The sequence below is a fragment of the Catharus ustulatus genome, chromosome 9 (genome assembly GCF_009819885.2).
Source record: "Catharus ustulatus isolate bCatUst1 chromosome 9, bCatUst1.pri.v2, whole genome shotgun sequence".
In the NCBI taxonomy this organism is placed as follows: Eukaryota; Metazoa; Chordata; class Aves; order Passeriformes; family Turdidae; genus Catharus; species Catharus ustulatus.
The window spans coordinates 15,307,751-15,327,433 of record NC_046229.1 but is presented as its reverse complement, the minus strand read 5'-3'; the positions used below and the strand labels follow the sequence as shown (position 1 = coordinate 15,327,433).

General features: G+C 39.5%; 2 protein-coding genes across 2 annotated transcripts; one reads left to right on the top strand and one right to left on the bottom strand.

The window, feature by feature from the left end:
• Positions 1-136: 136 nt before the first annotated feature.
• On the bottom strand, positions 137-15,141 carry SPATA1 (spermatogenesis associated 1). Its single transcript, XM_033066935.1, has 14 exons — positions 14,472-15,141; positions 14,003-14,132; positions 13,024-13,130; positions 9,874-9,991; positions 7,820-7,873; positions 7,419-7,728; positions 7,062-7,307; positions 6,412-6,538; positions 6,201-6,261; positions 5,513-5,630; positions 4,598-4,723; positions 2,603-2,772; positions 1,470-1,568; positions 137-633 (listed from the first exon to the last, which is right to left on the bottom strand). Exons 1-14 carry the CDS (start codon positions 14,585-14,587, stop codon positions 529-531), a joined length of 1,887 nt encoding a protein of 628 aa, XP_032922826.1. The 5' UTR covers positions 14,588-15,141; the 3' UTR covers positions 137-528.
• Positions 15,142-15,177: 36 nt separating this feature from the next.
• GNG5 (G protein subunit gamma 5) lies at positions 15,178-18,720 on the top strand. Its single transcript, XM_033067885.1, has 3 exons — positions 15,178-15,367; positions 16,457-16,612; positions 18,478-18,720. The coding sequence occupies exons 1-2, from the start codon at positions 15,287-15,289 to the stop codon at positions 16,580-16,582; spliced, it is 207 nt and encodes a 68-aa protein (XP_032923776.1). The 5' UTR covers positions 15,178-15,286; the 3' UTR covers positions 16,583-16,612; positions 18,478-18,720.
• The last annotated feature ends 963 nt before the right edge of the window (positions 18,721-19,683 follow it).

Sequence of the window (19,683 nt, the reverse complement as noted above, 5' to 3'; positions counted from 1 at the left end):
ATAATACATTAATGATACATTGATAATTTATTGATAGGCATATTTATAATGGCAAAAACATACTTCAGTAAATAGTCAAATAAAGGATTACTGTTGATGTAGTTCTACAGAAACTTTATTTCAATAATTTCTAAAAAACAGAATGTGTGAGCCTGAAAATAAGAACAAGAGGTTACAGATTTTAGGTTTATTTCTTAGTAGCAATTTAGTTAATTGAAGAACATCATCATACCACTGGATGTTACACAATTAGCTAATTTGCACTTTAAAAATAGCAGCTTAGTTTTAGACATGTTACTGGCTTAAACTGTATGTTTAAGTAGCTGACTAATCTTACAGTAAGTGAGATTTAGAAAGAAGTGAGCTGCATTATCTCAGTAGCCTAGTATACAAATTTCACAACATTTATATAGATAATGCCTTTTTACAAAATAACTTCAAGAACATACAAACAAATGCTCTGAAATTCTCTTCCACATACACTAGGGAGCTGCTGTAGACTTCACAGATGTTAGTCATGTCATCTTCTTAAATTCCTGATTTTCTGGACTGGAGCACTAAAGCTGAATGAATCTTCTTCTGTGTCAGTTCCGCTCTCAGTGCTTGTAAATCAGATGCTGCCTGCTTTCTCATCTGCAAAAGAACCCATCATTTAAAGAATGGCAATTTAAGGAAACTTTTTTTGGAGCTGACATGCATGTAGGTTTATATAACTAAGACTGAATTTTATACAGGATGGCTGAATACAGAATACATCTTTCATCTTTGAAATTTTACGTGTTGTGGCACTACTTTGTTCTGTACTTTACCTTGATGTTTTTGAGACAACTGCAAAATTAGTTGTTCTTTCCACTCCTTGCTAGACCATGGAGGAGTCATAATGATTACAACCACACTGGAGTACCCAGCAAACAGGAGTATGAGCAATCTCTGTGATGTACAACACTCCTATTTCAAGCTTTCAGAGTTGGAAAGCTGTATACCCTGAAGGTCTATACTACCTCTTCCTCCAAAAAGAGTCATAGGAATATGGAAGAAAGCAGGTGAAGAGGTCTGCCATCTGCTTAGACAGCCTTTTTAAAATTTATTTTTGGTTGGTGGGGTTTTTTTTGTCCTTTCTACCATTTATTTTTCTTTAGCCATGGTCTATTTATTACTGCTCAGTGCCCCACCACACCAGGTGTATTTCTTCAATTACCTTTTAAATGCAATGACAATTTTATGAACAAGATTGAGAACCTTAGCTTACATAGGACATTGAGTATCAAGTTGTTTGAATGCCATACATTCCAAATAATCTGATAACCTGGTGTTCTGGAGCTAAAGTTACAACACCTAACACCTTAAAACTAACAGCACAAAACAAGAACTCTTTAGCAAATATTTACATCCTCTAATAATTGAGAAGTTCTAATTTTTTTTTTAATACAGTGCCACATCTTGACAGTTCTAATTAAAAGGCAGAGTACCTTAATTTCTATTAGGAGTCTCATTTTTGTATCATCTAGCTTCCTCCTCAGGTGATCGAGTTCATGCTGCACTGTAGCAATCCGGATGATTGTGAAATTCTGTGTGAAACAGCAACAAAACTTGAAGTGCAGCATTAGTGCATCAGTTCTCTCACTGGGTGTTACTTCACCACTCACAAACAATCCTCTAACAACCTCCTTCCAGCTCCCCTGCTTTCCCACCTGCCTGATGCCTGCCTGGCTGCACGTCGCTCACAAGGGATGGGGAGCACCCTGTGGTAGCCCAACAGCTCAGTAAATCCTGGCTCCCTTCTCTGCGTGCTGTTCACTACAGAACTGCTGTAGTAGTGTTGCCTTGTGCATGTCTTTCATGTGAGCCTCTCTGTGCCTAGCCAAGGAGACCAAAAGAACCCACCCCTGATATGCCAATCAAAAGGAACAACACCGTGTCTGAACATAGCCAGCAACGCAATCTCAACCCTATTCATATTTTTATTGTGTAGATATTTCAAGATAGCTCAAATAATGCATGTTTGTATATAATATACACTCTTAGACTGTACATGCACATCTTTCAGATGCAAGAAAGGGACATTTATTTTTCCTAGGTTAGTTTCAGTTTTGTCAACAGCCTTGCTTCCATTAATGCATTTAGAAAATTAACAGACATAAACGTTGGAAAGGGTATTTCCTCCTTTATCCTTTCTTTTTTATCTTTTCTCTTTTTAATCCCTCTGAACTTCCTATGAAACTCACAGTTGCACAATAGTTGAACTGCAACCACATCAAAAGCTATAGATGCGTTTTGCATGCTCCAAACATTCACTGCCTCCTTGGATGAAATCTTGGATGATAGAAACAAAGCAGAACTGAACAATCCATTAACCATACTGAGCAGAAAGGGAGTTTGTTACAAAAAGGTACAGAAACAGAAAGAAACAAAAGCTCAGACTCAAGCACTACTGCAGTCTTTTTGAGACAAATGGCCTGAAGGAATTTTGTCCCTCAGATCATTGACATAAAGCTACATTACAAGTGGTTGGTTGGCAATAAATCTGTTTGTTTAATTTATATTTTATAGAAAGAAACCTCAGACTGTGTATAAAGAGATAAAAAACAATACAAGCAAATACCTTGGAGGTTGTTGCATTGTTTGGTCGTTTTTGTCTATCTCTGGCTTCCAATTGCAAGAGCAATTTCTGGTGGTAAAGCTCTAAATCTTGTCGCAGTTTGTTTAGGGTGTCCTCCAGCGAAACTGTAGCTTTCTTAGTTTCAAAGTACTTCTTCTTCCATTCCTCACGAACTGCACGGTAAAACAGCAATAGTGTTAGGTCTTGTTCCCTATCATAAGGTCTGCTGAAGACAGCCATGACCAGCTCATCTCACAAGCTTCAGCTGGCCAATGACACATGGCAAAAGGTTTCTTTAAAAGAAACATTTAGCGAAAAAATCTTCATTAAAATTACATTCACTCTTATGCAACTGAATTGTCACACAAACACCTGCAACAAAAGGCTCTGAGATAAAACACAGGGTCCAAACCCGAAGTTTTATTCAGCCAACCCAAAGTTTTATTGAGCCAGGTTGTTTTGCAGGGTGTGCTGCACCTACGTGCTCCTGGCCTGTGAAGAAAGGCATGTCCTTCATATGGTCTTGACAATTTGAAGTCCATAGCTATACTGTACCAGAAAATGTAGCACTGTAGATTTAGGCAAAATTTATACTCTTCATGGCCAGAGATTTTGAACAGCTTCATTTTATACTGACATCCCAAATTATGGGAAACAGTTACCTTCACACATCACTATGATTCCTCCTATGTTGTCAATGTGCTATCGAGAGCTGGCACATAAATGCCCTGTATGTGTTGTGGCAGTCTTATGGCCACTGCATACCTGCAGTCTCAAATGAATCCCTTCTTTCAAGACATACTATATGGAAGCAGGACAACTGAAACTCATCCAAAAGAACTCAGCTGTTGGAGGACTCTGCCATGTAACTGACAGTGCCTGTCAGCATGGCAGTCTTAGGAGGATATTAAATACAGACTTGGATGGCTGGTACTGCAGAAAATGCTCTTTCCTTAATACCTTGTAAAGCTATATGCTTGCTACATGCCCTTACTTATGAAACTCTACAGGTCTGATAAAAAAAAAATTCAGAGGTACAGATGCTTCTTACAGAACCTGCAGAAGCTGTTTGAATCCTTGTGAAATAGCCTTTATTTTATCTAAGATAATTGAAGGCAATGCAGGTGCCATTTAAGGCTTATCTCTAGCTTGAATTGCAGCTCTGTGCAACTACACAGTTACTGCTTCAAACATCTAAGTTTGTGGTTTTTAAAATACAAATTCCCCATGCTGCAGGGTGTGGTGCAGCCATGTCCTCAGAGAATAACTGAAAGAATTGGCTTGTCTCCTTGCAACGAGCCACAAGTAATATTTGAGACTCATAATGACTTAGATACATTTAAGCACAAAGAGAAAGCTCTCAGAACATCAGATCTCATCTCTGTATAACTGGGATGTGACTCTGTATAACTGGGATGTGACTTACGGAAGATGGTTTTAAGTATAAACTTGAAAAGAATTTTACAAAGAAAATTCTTGTGAAATTTCAATGAGATTTGACCTTGTTAAAAACGAAGGTTTGTCAAGCTTGGCACAAAAGGCTTGTAACTTCCATGTCACAGGCTGAACACCACTGGATAGGAGGAACAAAGATTACCATGCAATTTACCTGAAGCCCTATGAACACAGTACAAGCCTCTGTAAGCACCAGCCAAAGGCAGGGTTAGAATGTGCCAGCTGCCCTGGGCCTCAGAGAGAAGCAGCCTGCAGTAGCTCTCTGAACACTGCACATATATGAGACACAACTTGAATAGTCTATGAAAGCCAGAATAACCTTAACTTTATAAGATATGCCACCAAAAAAAAATTGTGTAAGGAAACACTGCAACTTTGAATTTTTCTAGCATGCTATGACACAAAATGAGTCTTCTTGGAGCTATTGGTTACCAAACTGCTCTCTCTGCAATTAAGTTCAGTGACAAAGAGACAAATACTTTCAAATTGGTTTCAGTGTAATTTCTCAATCACTCCAAATTCCAAAATAAATTAAAAGTGTACCATGGTATCTCCTCAGCTTATTTTGTTCCAGTAGCCCTTTAGCTTTTTTGATCAGTTCTTCTCTAGTTTTTTCCATGTGCCTTCTGTCTTTCTTCATTTGTTGCAATTGTTCTACCATCTTGTTTTCTAAAGATATTACAATTATATTTAGCAAGCATTTGAATACTCTAAGTACAAAGGATCAGTCAAGACTTTTGTAATGCACTCATCACAAATTATGCAAAAGCTCTGTCAGAACAAGCAGTACAAACGATTTCTTTTTAATCAGGTTTCATTTTAATCTAACTTCTCAGAATGGCTAGTGCTTTAAAAAAGGGAGAAATCCACCATGCATCCAGACATTCACTCCACACATGCAAACAAACATCTTTCTATATGTTTAGACAATATATCACTAGAACTATGTAATCAAGAAATGTATTCACTCCACACATTGCAAATTCTTGCCAGTGAAGCCAAAAAAGCCTCCCAAAGACTATTTCCTGCTTAAAATACATTGCAATATAAATGTAGAGAAATCTTTCCTTAAACTCCAGCTGGTAGGACAATATCTCAGACTTCCACTAGTGTGCAACAATAGGTCAAAAACTTAATTTCTCACCATCCTCCTTCTCAGCAACACTACTTGTGATTTTCTTTGTTACATTCTCACTTGAGCCTGCAGTATTGCATCTGATCCCCCTCCTTTTCTCCTTCCATCCACAACTTGACAAGTTGGGTTTTCTAGTGCTGGGAACTTGCCAAGCTCTAGGACAGCCCATACAATCATAAATACCTGGAATTTTCTAATAATAAATTAAAAATTGTAATACTGTGAGTTAATGTATGTATAGTATAGGTATTTATGTCTTCATTGACTCTTCAGTCTTGATTAAATGTTCACTTCCTTGCAATTTCTTGGAATCATGTACTCACTTGCTGCCTGAATTACAGGAACTTGAGCTGGATTTACAGTAAGTGCCAAAAAAGGTGGACTAGGAGGTGACATATACTCTTTTGGAGAAGTGAGAAGATTTTGCTTGTTTTCATCTGCCTATAGAGTCAAAAGACACAACTATAAGTACATAACCACAATCCTGAATAGTTACATTGGACATATGCCCTGAAAGTGGCCTGAGTGAAAGAGAGAGATGAATCTGACTTCCGCAGGCAGGCTTTTTTATTCTGTTACCAGTACACATGGCTACTGAATTAAAAAGAGCTGGATCTCTGCAAACAAAATGAGAACACTGAACACTTACATCACAGAGAACATAAAGACAGAACTACAGAATACTGCTAATGGTTCTTCTCCCTGTCCATGACCCCATGAGTTACTGACATTCCCATGCAAGACCAGGAACTAAGGGCCTTAAAACCTGGTTCATTAATTATGAAATCAAAACCTGCCAATTTCTAAACTAAAATTTGTAATTGCAGATTTTAACTGCTTAGAAATACAGCTGATATTCATTAGAATATCTGCTAAGTAACAGTGCATGATTTTTTCTCAAATCTTTCATATTTATAATGAGTCACCAGTCTTACAAAATTAGACTGTTTCTAGGTGGAGGACTATATTTATTACACAAGATTACTAGGAATGTTACCTTGAAAAACATACCTGATTATCCAGTTTTTCACCAAGACCAACTCTAGCCTTCTTAGTTCTATTTTGCAGCAAGCTAAGACAAAATAAAAAAAACAAGTCAAAGTTCATTGACCAAAATGGGTTTATTTCCCTCCTTTTCTTTTATTTATCTGAAGTCTATAAAATAAGTTTGTATCGGTGAATAATATTATCCGTTATCTTATAAGATTCATTATCAGCTAACCTTTGCTTTTTGTGGACATAAACTGTAGTTTGGTCTTCCATTATTTTCAGAATTTCAGCATCCTGTGTTCTTTCTCTTCTTAATTTGGTATCTTTTTGGTGCTTGTTATTTTCCATATTTGCTAGTTCTGTCACAGGATAGTGATCACAAAAATACATAGATTACACTTGCAAACATCAGGCTGGTTTGACTGCCAATGACTGGATTTCCAACCTGTACTGGAAATTCAGTGAATCAACACAGTGAGTGGTGTTATCTCCAGGATTTGGAAATGTTCCATGAATAACATAAGAAAGAAATTAAATTTTTAAAAAAGTTAATTTTGTTATTAGAATTTATATCTGACTAATTCTGGTGATTAGACAAATGTATCAACTATAGTAAAGTGTTTCTCTATATCAGCCCACAGTGATAATGAAGGACTCACAAGGTAAAACTACATCTCTTTGAAAGATATCACCACTATTTTTAAATAATGGTATATTGTTCTGCTAGTGCTATTCCAACTTACTTAAGCTTTAATTATAGATTATTTTAATCTGTAATTAAATTATTTTAAGAAATTATTTTATTTTCCTATAATTTAGCTTTACTTTGCTGACTTTCTAGAACTCTTGTTTTAGCAGAAAGACAATAACAAACATTGGTACCCTTTTGATGTTCAGTGTGATTCTGGGGTCCCTGGTGACCCTGGCCTTGTTCATCACTGTGGTTTACATGAGTAAGAGCAGTTCCTTTGGCTTTGTCATTCCACTTAGGAGCACTGCAGTCTTCCTGATCTTGGCTGAGATGATTCTGATCAGAGGTCTGTAACACCAGGTCACACTTTCCAGACTCCTGATCTGCAGGATTTGAATGGCTTGGTGTGAAGAGAGATCCATCAGATCCACTTTGATCTGTATAATAATTGAGAATATGAAACAGAGATATTATTTTACTGCAAATGTTAACCATAATATTTATTTTTCTCATTCACCATCCTCCTTCCCTGCACTGGTTAAGTTTACCTTTTTCCCCGAACTGTTTTTCTGTAATCCTGTTGTTATTGTCTTGCTTATTGTTTGTGTGTGAAACTGGAACAGGCTCTTTCTCACCCCATTCCACAGGACTGGGCACTTCTACATTTTCTACCTGATGTATACTTCTTAAAAATGGTTTGCTTTTTTCAGGTTTCTGTTGGGAAAGGCTGGATAATCTTGATCCATGACCAAACCTATTAGCTTCTTCAATAATGTGATGTTTTTGTTGAGTTGATGACAGATAAACATCTTCAAAATATTCCACTCCAGGTAATAAATATAATTCAGGATAAAGTGCCTGGAATTACACAGTATATCCATCAGACAGGAAGAAAACGTACAATGTAAAGTTTCTGAAAATGGTACCTAACAAACCATTCAGTACTTACATAAGGAGGAGCAAATGACTTCAGTTCCAGTTCTGTTTCCTGCTCTGCTTTCACCTTGGAAGATAAAGTATGGAAGTATAACAGATACAGTACTTCTTTTAGCAATAGTGTTGCATGTGACATATGCATTCCATTGTCATTTTTTTGCATACTGCATTCTTTTACAACCAGCACTATAATCTGTAGAGGCCTTATGAGGAAAAAGTATCTCAGAATACAATTGTATTTTCTGACATAGTTCTGAAACTTCACCTATTTTTCAAAATCTTAATCAGACTCACAAGATTACGTGCACATACTGAAAGTATCTTTATCCTTTGCACTTTCTCTTATGCTTAAAGGACCTGATCCAACAGTCATAGAAAAAGAAAATTTTCAACTTGCTTTATCAAAAGTTGCGTCAAGCTGAATCTGGACAGAAATGTTGAGTGTCACATAATTTTCTCTAGTCACCTAAATCAGTATTGCAAAATATTTAATCCATATAGAAAAAAAATCTAATATTATCCTATGTCTTCTTACATTTATCATTTTTCTTCATATGCTTTTTATGACATACACTTCCATATTTCAACACTTGTCCTAAAAGCAAAGTCTAAAACAGTCAATATATATTTGAAAGATGTGCTCCAATGTAAGGAAAAGAAATCTGAGTTTACATTCAAATAATTATATTGAATTAAACACAGAGGTTGTATGCAAAAAAGGAAGAACAAGTGAACATGATTTTAATTTATCTTTTCAATTTAAAGACCCTTGTTTGCAAGAAGGACACAGCTCTTAGTTCTGCTTACATTGTTAGAGTTGTGAAACAGAAGACTAAGGTGAGAGAACACTCAACAAATATTTGATCATGAAGATGTAATTCAATGAGGTTACCATGACCCTAAACAACAAATAAAGCTGTTGGTTTATTGCTTTACACTTTGTTATAAAGTTAAACATCAAGCAACAATAAATACCTCAAAGTAAAACTATACCTTTCATTTGTCTCTCTAAATCTTCATGTATGCTACCAGTATCTTTAATTTTCTATTAACATAAAATATTCTATTCATTTGCTGACATTATAAAGGCTGGAAAAATTCTCCATTTATCTCTGAGCTATGTGGGGAAGAAAATTAACCATCTTACTCATCATCATCCATTTAAAAAGACCTCAATTCATTGAAAACATATGTATACTTTCCAATTTAGATTGTGTCACAGTCTTTTGTTTCCTTTCATGATTTTCCACCCAGTTTTTGCATATTACTTAGTATTTATTCCAGTCTTCTGTGAGACTGATTTTGTGATAATTCAACTAGAAATGAAATAAAGAATGGCACCAAATTTCCTGCTTGTAGTTAATTTCCAAATCCATGAGAAAGAGGTGAAATGAGACATGGAAAAAGTATTCTACACTTACATAAATGACTTAAATCTTTGTGTATTACATAAACAAACTTTCAGTTGGACTAATTGTGAAGTTTATTTAATCTTTAGCTATACTTTGTAAGATATATATGTAGAATTGATGGAGGAACAGTTAGGATTCACACATGTAGGGGTTTTATTACTTACATCTCAGTCTGTATTATCGCACTAAACAGTGGAACATCCAGAGTTTTCATTCAGAGAATGATGTCTTAAGTGTTTTTGGGCAGGTCACAGCAAGAGCCATTAGAGGAACTCTGACTGAGCTTCCATTGCAAATTTGTCAACTGAATTATTCCCAACTGTGTACAAGTAATAATGGCCTTATGAGTTCAGGGTTTTTTAATGCAACCAGATTTATTATATTTAATCCAAGGATTTATCAAAACTATCATCTTTTCACTGGATGACAACTAATTACACCTGTTGCTTTAAAGGGTATTTCTAATATAACTGTCCAGCTTTGCCTTTGCACCTGGGGAAGTAGATGTGCTCTGACAAGAGCTTACGCTGCAGCATGTTTAAAAGAAATGCCAACAGTGCTCCTAAAGTTCTCTCTATGTGATATCTCATCTGCAGGAATGAAATCTCTGCTTTACATTATAAAACAGATCACTAAAGAAAAAAAATTAACTTACCACTGCTAGTTTTTTCCCAATGCATTTCAAAAATCTGAATTTATCTGCAATTGTCACTCCACCCAGGAACTCTCCAAGCCTCTCCCGCAGCACTCTCAATGTGATGTGAGGAGACACCCTAGAATGTTGTCATTCATTAATACATCTGTAAGATCAAATAATGATGGCTAGTTAGTAGGAGGGGGAAGATAATGCTCTACACGTGCTGGCTTGCACGGACAGAATGACCAAAACTGGGAACTGTCCTAGAACAGAACCCAGTTACAGATGGGTGTCAGCCAGAACACTGCACTGTAAGGGGCTAACATCAACTAGCAAGATTCACATTGCACCAGCCTCATATGAAGGGAGAATATGAAAGCACACAAAATCTGAAATTTACTTCTTCAGAATGCTGTTGCTCATCTGCAGGCAAATAATAACACTGGAAGCTAAGGTGAGGCACTTCCATGTAAGTGACACAGTTTCATGGGGCTGGACCAGGATTGTTGAACATTCCCTTCAAGCACCCAGGGCCAGAGGAGCCTTCATCACTGTCCACTTCAAGCAGCAGGCACATTCCTTTGCTTTTGTCTTCTCCAACACAAATTCACAGTTGGGTGTGTGCATGTGTGTATGCAAATGTATTTTAAGTAAAAACCAAACACTGCAGTGTGAACATTTCCACCATGATTTGAGGATGAGAATGCTGACACAAATATGAATTGCATCATTTAATGCACTACTTGAAAGTATGCAAATATTTAGGTAATGAGCTCAGTAGAAAAAAATCACTACAGAATAAAAGGCATCTCTGCACAATAAATCCAAATGTGCCAGAGGCACACCTTATGCAGCACAGCATAAGCAATTCTAATTGTTCTATGCTGCCATATAAGAAACCAGGGAACAAATGCAGGCCTGAGACAGGTAATCACCCACGCTGATTAACTGGTAGGATGATTTTGGCCCAGGCAACTCTCACTCCTCAAGCAATGCACAGACACAGCTTGGGGGATAGCACATGTCATTCTCAGCAAACAGTACAGACAAGAACCTGCCAGGTCTTCCATTTGAACAGGGCTTCAACATTAACCTGTCAAGGTTTGTTTGCACTTGCAAGCAGCCCTATAGGCTTTCAGTTCACACCTCAAATATGTAGTAAAAACACTGCCATTTTCATCTCATGAACACAATACTTCAGTGGGCTACAGCACTTCCCTTGTATTATTTCAAATACCTTGGATTTAGAGAACCCTCCTCAACATCATAAAACTGCCCTGGAGCACAGGCATGCAGCAGAGGAGGGCAAAGTCCGCAGAGTGGACACATCCACAATGTATAATGGGGGGAAAGTATCTAGGAATCCAGATCCTGAGATGTAGGGCAGAAATTCATCTAGAAATTATTTGCCAGTGCAGCTGCTAGAAAAATACAATAATATTAATCTGTCACTTGCTGCCACTGGCTGGCAGAAAACAGTCACATACAAGTCACTTGCTTCAGGGTGTCCCTTTAAAAGTAATGAAAACTAGAGTTTATTGCAGCCATCTCATCTAGAAATAATAAAGTTTGGCTTCTGTGGTGAGGAATGAGGAATTAAAAAAAAAGCTCACAGAGGCTAAGAAATCAAGTTCATGGGAACAAGAACTCAGGGCCATAGACAATTACACCCTTAATATCATCCTCTAATTTCACAGCTAATGGAAGTGGCCTGTACTTTGGCCTAGGAATCCTTTGTAAAGCTGACTCAGGCAGTACTGGGATTGTCAAGCTGACTGAACAACACATCTATCAACAACGTCCAAGCCACAGCAGTACCAGCAAGGCTGCCATTCCCTCTCTTGGATTATAATAAAAGAAGTTTTTAAAAATATTTTTTCTTTTTAAAGACATTGATTCACTGGCCAAGTACTACTTATTGTTAATGCTAATGTACTACAGTACCCACAGAATAATTAATAAGCAATTATCTAAGAGTCATTAGCAAGCAACAATACCCAGGCAAATACAAACCCACTGAAATCAGTGAAGATCCTAATTTAATTTGATGCCTCAGTGAAATAAATTTACTTTAGAAAATACAGGGCAGTGGCAGATGTCCATGGCATAGTTACCACTTCAGACATGTATTCTGCACCTCTGCTGCAGACTACAACAACAAACAAAATAGGTGTATGCACTTCTTTTCTCTGGTTTCGAGCAGCCTTTCAACAAAAACAGCTGCGAGAATGAATACATTCTGCCCTACGTGCTCATACCTGACTGCTGTCAATCTTTTCAGCTACACTATACATTGTCTTAAGTGGATAATACAAGACTCAATTTAAATTAATTAAAACCTCTACTCCCTGCAGTTTTAGCTGAATTGGCAGGTTTTGCACAGGTGTAGACAAGGTGCATGTAAAAGCTCAGTTTCAATACACATCTTTACATTATTTGATTTTTCTACAACTTCTTACCACACTAGATATACACAGATTTTGTAAGCAAAATGTTTAGGAGTATAAAAAAAAAAAGAAGTTAAAAGTTATGACAGATTAAAAGTGCAACTCCCTGCACCAGGCTTGAGCCTAGGACTGGGAACCAAGGTATTCTTTCACTAAGTCCTTTAAGCAGCTACCTGAGAGTACACACACTACATGGTGCTGTGCACAGCCTCTCACTGCTCAAGAAGAAAGAGGAAATGCTGCTGGTTCATGGACTGTAATGCTCCCCCTTGAGAAACAAGGCTTCAGCTCCTTCTCTGGACTGAGAGAGCCCAGATCACCATATCCCTGTTCACAGGAACTGACAGACTATCCTCTCTTCATCTAGCCACTGTCTTGAGGCTGGCCCATTGCTCAAAAGAATTCCAGCTTTTGATAATCAGGCTCAAGGAGACACAAAGAATATAAGATATGATTTTACAACAGAAATCATTCTGCAGAAATACTAGCACTGCTCTGGAAGTGCTTTTGAATGGTCTATACGACGGGCTGCAAGGGAACTAAGCCTGATAGAGTACAACATAATGCTAGTTATGGTCACCACTTACACTCCAGTAATTTAATTAGACAACAAGTTTCTGCTGGCAGATGTAATTGTGCTCTCTGAGCAACAGTTGGACTAAAAGACTGAAGGACAGTATGAAGGACCTACCATGTACATGAAACCTAAAAGTACACTCACCTTATAAAGCCCGCCGAGATGAATTTGCTAGTAAGAGCTACTGGAACTGTATTCAGCTTGAAGTTCCACACTTCTGCTGGGACGTAAAAAACATGAAGCTCCAGCAGCTAAAAAAACAAGAACAGATGTAAATGTATTATCATCTTCTTCCTATATGCTTTATTTTGTTTAGGTGGATGTCCAATTAGTGTAGGCAGGAATGGTTCCTTTGATATTAGCACAGGGACTAGAACAGTGATGTCCTGTCTCACAGTGATGACCAGATAGTGAGAACAGTGACAGCAGAGTAATTTGTGACTGAATGCCAGGTGACAGCATCCGAATAAGTCACATCAGAACAAGCTCCACAATGGAAGTGAGATAACAGCCTGTGCTACTGCTGTGTGTCACTGTGACAGCAACGGAGACATCTTACCAAAAACAGTTGATACTCTGGAGAGTGTCATGACTACAAGAATCCCTCAGCTGAAATCCTACCTTTGTTCATCTCATAAAAAATGCAAAGCCCTGAAAGCTTGATTCAAATAGCACCACAACTTGAAATGTGTCGAGGAAAAAAAATTCAAAATATTTCTGACTTCATTAATAATATTAGCTGCCTTGGAAACACAAAAATGCTCCTGCTAATGTCTGCAAAAAGAATAACTAAGGTGTCTCTGAGCAAGGTTCACTTAAACTGTGTTTAGATCTGTGGTAGTTGTTGTACTGCTAATTTTCAGGTCTTGATATTTTTAGTAGAAATCAGATAGTATTGACAAGGATGCTACACTTCTCTTTAACTAGCAGCCATGCAAGTTTGCTATATTAAATATTTCTGCAACTGTTGAGTTACTTAATATGAACTAGAAAATAATTCTTTCTATATACATTATTTTAAAAGTACATCTATTTTTCCTCTCAGGTCTTCTAAAACCTTGTTGTAATAATTTTTTATTTGTGAAATTTAAAAGTTCTTGTGGAAAAATACAAAAACTCTCACCTGTGATGTTCGAGGTCTCATTTGACTCAATGACATGTTGGTCCCTCTATGTGACCACAGCAAAGGCCAGGTGGGCTTTCTAATTTTCTTTTTGACTGAAGCATTCTTCAAGAATGAGTTTCTCGTTAATCTGTTATGACATAAGTTAGTCCATAAATATCCTTTTTTCATTTACTGATTTTCATTCCACTTATGAAAACAGAAATTATGTCTGTGCTGAGGCAGAAAGGTCCCAGCTAACTGCAAGCAGAACCAACCACACCTTCTACACAAGGGAGTATCTCCTAAGTAACTGGGAATTGCTAAATCATAGCCCTTCGGCTCTAAGAGATATGCCCTACAGCATTTCCTCTTAACATTTTCTTCCCTTTTGTAAAAATAGTTTGGTAGTATACAATTTCCTACACAATTCCACTGTTCTCCTAAAGACACAGACCTAAATCCCCACAAAACAAGAATCTTGCAGGACCTGGATCTGATAAAGTGATAATTATTGTGGACCGCAGCAAACACATTGTGCCAGCCAAATGCAGTGTTCCGAGGAAACCTGACTGCGCTGGGCAACCATGACAGAAATACTTTCATAAATCGTCACCATGGTTCTGTCCTAACACTGTTACAGGATCATGGATTGGTTCGGGTCGGAAGGGACAGCTAGTGCGAGCCCCTGCAGGGAGCAGGGACCCTCCCACTCGGCCACGTTGTCCAGACCCCCAAATCCAATCCGACCTTGAATGTTTCCAGGGGTGCGGCATCTCCCACCTCTCTGGTTAACCTCTTCCGTGCTTTTACCACCTTTAGTGTTGAGAACTTCTTCCTTTCATCTCTAATCAACCCTCTTTTCGTTTAAAACCGTTCCCCCAGTCCTGTGGCAACAGGCCCTGCTCAAAAGCTTGTTTCCAGTGCCCGATGTCCCCCCACGCACCAGGCTTCACTTTCTGCAACGAACTAGGACTCGTAAACATCCTCCAGGCTACAGACAACACCCAAACTGCTAGCAAGAACTAAGTTAAGAACTTTATTCACGGCATCTCAAAACACTCTCTGGACTCGGACCCCAGCGGCTATTATCGCCGAGATCAGCCTCCCCAGTGTGAAAGCAGCCCGCCCCCGCCGCGGGCGGGCAGGGTTACCCGTGCCCTCAGGCGGCCCCGGCCCGGGCACACGGAGCGGCCCCGCCCGGCCCGGGCTGCGCAGGCGCCGCGGTCCGGGAGTTGCGGCCGCGCCGGGAAGTTGTGCTGGGAGTGCCGCGAGTGCCGAGCCGAGCCCGCCGCCAACCCCGCCATGTCGGGCTCCTCCAACGTGGCGGCCATGAAGAAGGTGGTGCAGCAGCTGCGCCTGGAGGCGAGTGTGACCCGCGTGAAGGTGAGCGCGGAGCCGCGACGGGACAGGACGGGACGGGACGGACGCGCCGCCATTTCGCCGCCCCGGGGCCGCGCCCGCCGCGCTGGGGCCGGGCCGGGGCCGCCGGCTCCGACCTGCCCTGCCCCGCCCCGCGGACCCGGTGGGCGGCGGCGCCCGGGCTTCTCCCGGGGTTCCGTCGGGGTTCCCCGGCCGAGGCGAGCCCGGAGCGGCAGCGCAGCCGCGTCCCCCCCGCCGCCGCCCCTGCCCGAGGCTCGGCCGCTCGCTCCCCGCCGCCCCTCGGGCCCCGGGCCGCTCCCTGGCCGAAGCGCTCCCCGGGGCGATGGGCGCGGCCCGCGCTGCCCGTTCGTGCCTCGGAGCGAGGAGCGCCCGTGGTCGGGCTCTGGGAGAGGCCGCCCGAGCCGGGGCGCACAACAGGCTGGGCTGGCCCCAGCACGGCAAGATGGAGATGTCGCTGCCGGGAACACCAAGTGCATTGAGCTTGGGCCGGGCCGGGGTGAGACCGCGCCTGGCACGGCAGAGAAACCGGGCAAAGTGCGGACACGAAGTGTCAGTGCAAGATGCAACTTTTGGAAACTGATCGTACTATTTTATGAGTTCACAGTTACAGCAAAGAAAAGCAAGACAAAGAATTTTTCACTGTTCAGTTTTCAGGAAGGTACAGCATGCCAAAAAACCCTTATAAGGGTGCTGAGAACCCCATTATCTCATCATAAGGATGGCTTTCCAAGAGAGCTTGAAATGCGAGTTCAGTCAAGCAGAACATGTTAAACCATAAACAGTATTTTTGAATTGGCTATGCTAGAACAAGAATCTTCATGTATTTAATTAAGCCATCTCCAAGATCTTGCTGTTTGTCACCTTTTATACTTAGAAGTTTAACATGGAAATTAAAACAGCCAAATCAATTCTCTTACATTTCTCTTCTTGTCTCTAAGAAACAGAAAAACTGCAATGAAATTATTACATTAAGTCTACATAAGCTGTATCACAGAATCATTTAGCAGTATTCTTTATACTTTTCAATGTAAAAACCACATCCTCGGTAAAGACAGTTCAGTGAATTCTAATGCCAGCTTTTATTATAACTAGGTTTCTCAAGCTGCAGCTGACTTGAAGCAGTTCTGCCTGCAGAATGCACAACATGATCCCCTACTGACGGGAGTATCATCGAGTACAAATCCATTCAGACCCCAGAAAGTTTGTTCATTTTTGTAATTATGTGAACTACTTCATTATCTTTCAGTGGTAAGTTCTTAAATTACAATTCATAAACTCCTTTGTCATTTAAATGAGACAGGATGTATGAAAGGCACTCAGAAACTTGTGACTTGTGCAGCTGGTGTTGGTCTACATCCCGATTTTTGGTCCCTTCTCCCCTTTTCTGGTCACAGCTCTGTACTGGACACGTGCTGGCCATAGGTATGAGTAGCTGTGAGTAGCATAGGAAGCTTTGCTGTAGCAGAGCTTCCACCAGTTTCTGTTGCTGTAGCCAAGTAATTGGGCCAGCTACTCTTGAGATGCTATTTGGACCAACCCAGCTGAACAGTAATTGTGCTGTATCTTCCTCTCTGTAAGGGTATTATTTCCCTTTTCTCACATAAATTTAATCGCTTGACAGCATATGTGGTGAATCCTGACTGTGGCAGATAAACCAGACTTCAGTTCTTAAACTTTTAAAGAACAGTTCCAAAAACACATTAGTGGTGGTGGGTCCCCAAGACCACTGACCACTGTAGGGGGGAGATGCCCTCTCTGCCAAAAGAAAAAAGTAAATACTTTTTTAGAAGTATGTACTTTTAAAAGCCCATGCTCCACTCAAGTAAGCTACTACAGGAGTAGCAGTTTAAATAACTAGAAACAGTGGAATACTCATTTGGATTTTCATTCCAAAACTTTCATAGGTTCTTTAGCACTACTGCTATCACCAGGAAGACCACTCACTCATCTGGCATTTTGGTGACTAGATTTTAGGCTAACTTCTTTAGAAAGGTGAGTTTTGGATCCACAATAGTTTCACCAAAACTCAGAGAGTCACAGTAACTTGGTTATTTTGACCACAGTAAATGCATGATGATTTTACCATGTTCCCTTTTCTTATTGCCCCTTGACTTGGATCTGTTGGAGACAAGAGAACAGAGGCTATTTCAAAGCACCTGATACACAGTTAACCATAGCGCACAATCCTTAGAAATCTCAATGAGCCTTAACCTTGAAAAATTCTGGTTGTGTAGCTGAGCTATATCATCCAAATAATTGTAGTTTGCTAGATTTAAATTGTGCTGTTAGGCAATTTACAGAAAGGTGACGAGAGTCAGATTGAATTGTAAAAATTGTTCTCCTCTCAAACAGACCATAGAAAAGTTCCATGTGTGTATTAGCAGAACAACCATGTTTAAAGACCAGAGCAGTAACACTGTAAATCCTTAACTATTTAACAAGCAAAAACACTTCCCACATTGTTCTGAGCAGTGAATTACAACAGTATACATGACATGTGCTTTAGAGTTTTTGAAGCTCTTTGTTTCTGTCTTACACCAGACCTGCATACACAGGGCACAGAAGGCTTAATATTTTCTTTCTCAATTATAGCCTTTGAAATTTAACTCCTGTTCTGTTTTACACTACCTGTATGTGAAACTCCTTCACTTTGCAGTATCTGTTGCAGGCACTTCCTGAAAAGAGGTGATTCCTTTTGTTTTCTTGATGAGCCAATGTGTTTGCTGTTTGCACAGTCAGCACCACCTCACTGAAGGGGAAGTGCAATTTGTTAGTTCACAGCAAATTCCCAGTTTTTCAAAGGCAAAAGAGAAACCTGGTGTTTGGTGAGCACAAAGAGCTGGGAACAGCCTCTTCTATCCTTCCACTTAGCAGTTTGGTTTCCAGGAAATACTAAGCTTCAGTTCTTTTGTAAGAACTCTGATTATCTTATTGTATCTTTGGGGATGGCTTCATTAAAAGTTCCTTTTTTAAACTAGTATTTTATAAAACAGCTGTGGAAAAAGAGGTTATTTTTCCCAAATAGTTGCCATGGTATACTCTGAAACGTGTTCTTAAGAGTTGTTTCATTTAGCAGTGATACTTTCTAACTAGATTTTGGTTTTGTTTTTCAGATCTTTTAGCATCTTTTCCTACCTGCTGATGTGTGTATGAGCAGAGTGCTTCAAGGAGTGGCCTGGTTTGAAGTCTGTACAAAAGCTTAGCTTTAACGTGCCAAATCTAATTCTAAAAGTGCTACTGTCGTCAAACTTCTTACCATCTACCTCTCCAGATGAACTGTATGCTAGTTACTTATTTCTGTTTCATATGGGAATCAGTTTTATACGCCAAGCAAAAAATAAAAATGTCTTGACTTAGTCTGGTCTTGAAATTACTGTAAGAATTTGATTAACTTCTGGGTATGGTGGCACCGCACAGTCAGTGCATCACGATGTAGCAGCTGGAGAGCAGAGAGAGGAGTTGTAAATATTCTCTGCTGCTGCAAGTGTGCCTGGGGTTAACAGTCCTTCAGAACAATGAGGCTCCAGCAGTACCATACTTAGAAGCATAACAGAAATAGAACAGGAAAAAAATTTGTCTGTTTAGAATTCAGCTATACAGCTGTGCCATATCATAGACATCACATTAAGACTTTACTAAGATTAAGTAAATTACTCTTTATCTTAATGAGTAATACTACCTTAGTAGACAACTTACTTTATGTGCCTTCTTATTCATTTGGTAAATATGAAAAAGCACTTACAGCTGTATGTGAAAAGAAAGTAGCTCAAAGAAAACCTGACCTTTTAGCTGCCACTGAATGTGCCAACTTTGGGAAAAACAGTAGTTTGTGTGCAGATAAAACTAATTTGAGTGTTGCTGTGAGGCTGAAGCAGCATTTTAAAATTTTAATGGGGAAAACCCTGCTCAGAGACCTTATATAGTCACTGAGCAGCATTTTTAGATGGTAACTTCATGTACTTCCTGTAAGGGGGTTTTGCGAATTCTTTCCCATCTTTGTTTCTTTTCAACTGCTTTGGGTAAAAAGACCTCTTGTCAATGTGACATTTAAGAAGAGATACCTGTAGGAGTTATGCATATTGTTTTTGTTAACTTCAACGACATGCCTATTTTATGCAAAATGCTAATGAAATAAAGTAACATGGATTTCATAGATTGCACAGTGCCTTCTCCATGTTCTCTGGATAGGAGAACCTTTTTGGAAAACCCCCCCTAATGTCAGGGAACAGTGTACTGTAAGTTAGAAATTAGTTTTAAATATTTATCTCTTACCTGATTAACTGAAGATGTCTGGGTTAACAGAAAAAATAAAACAGAAC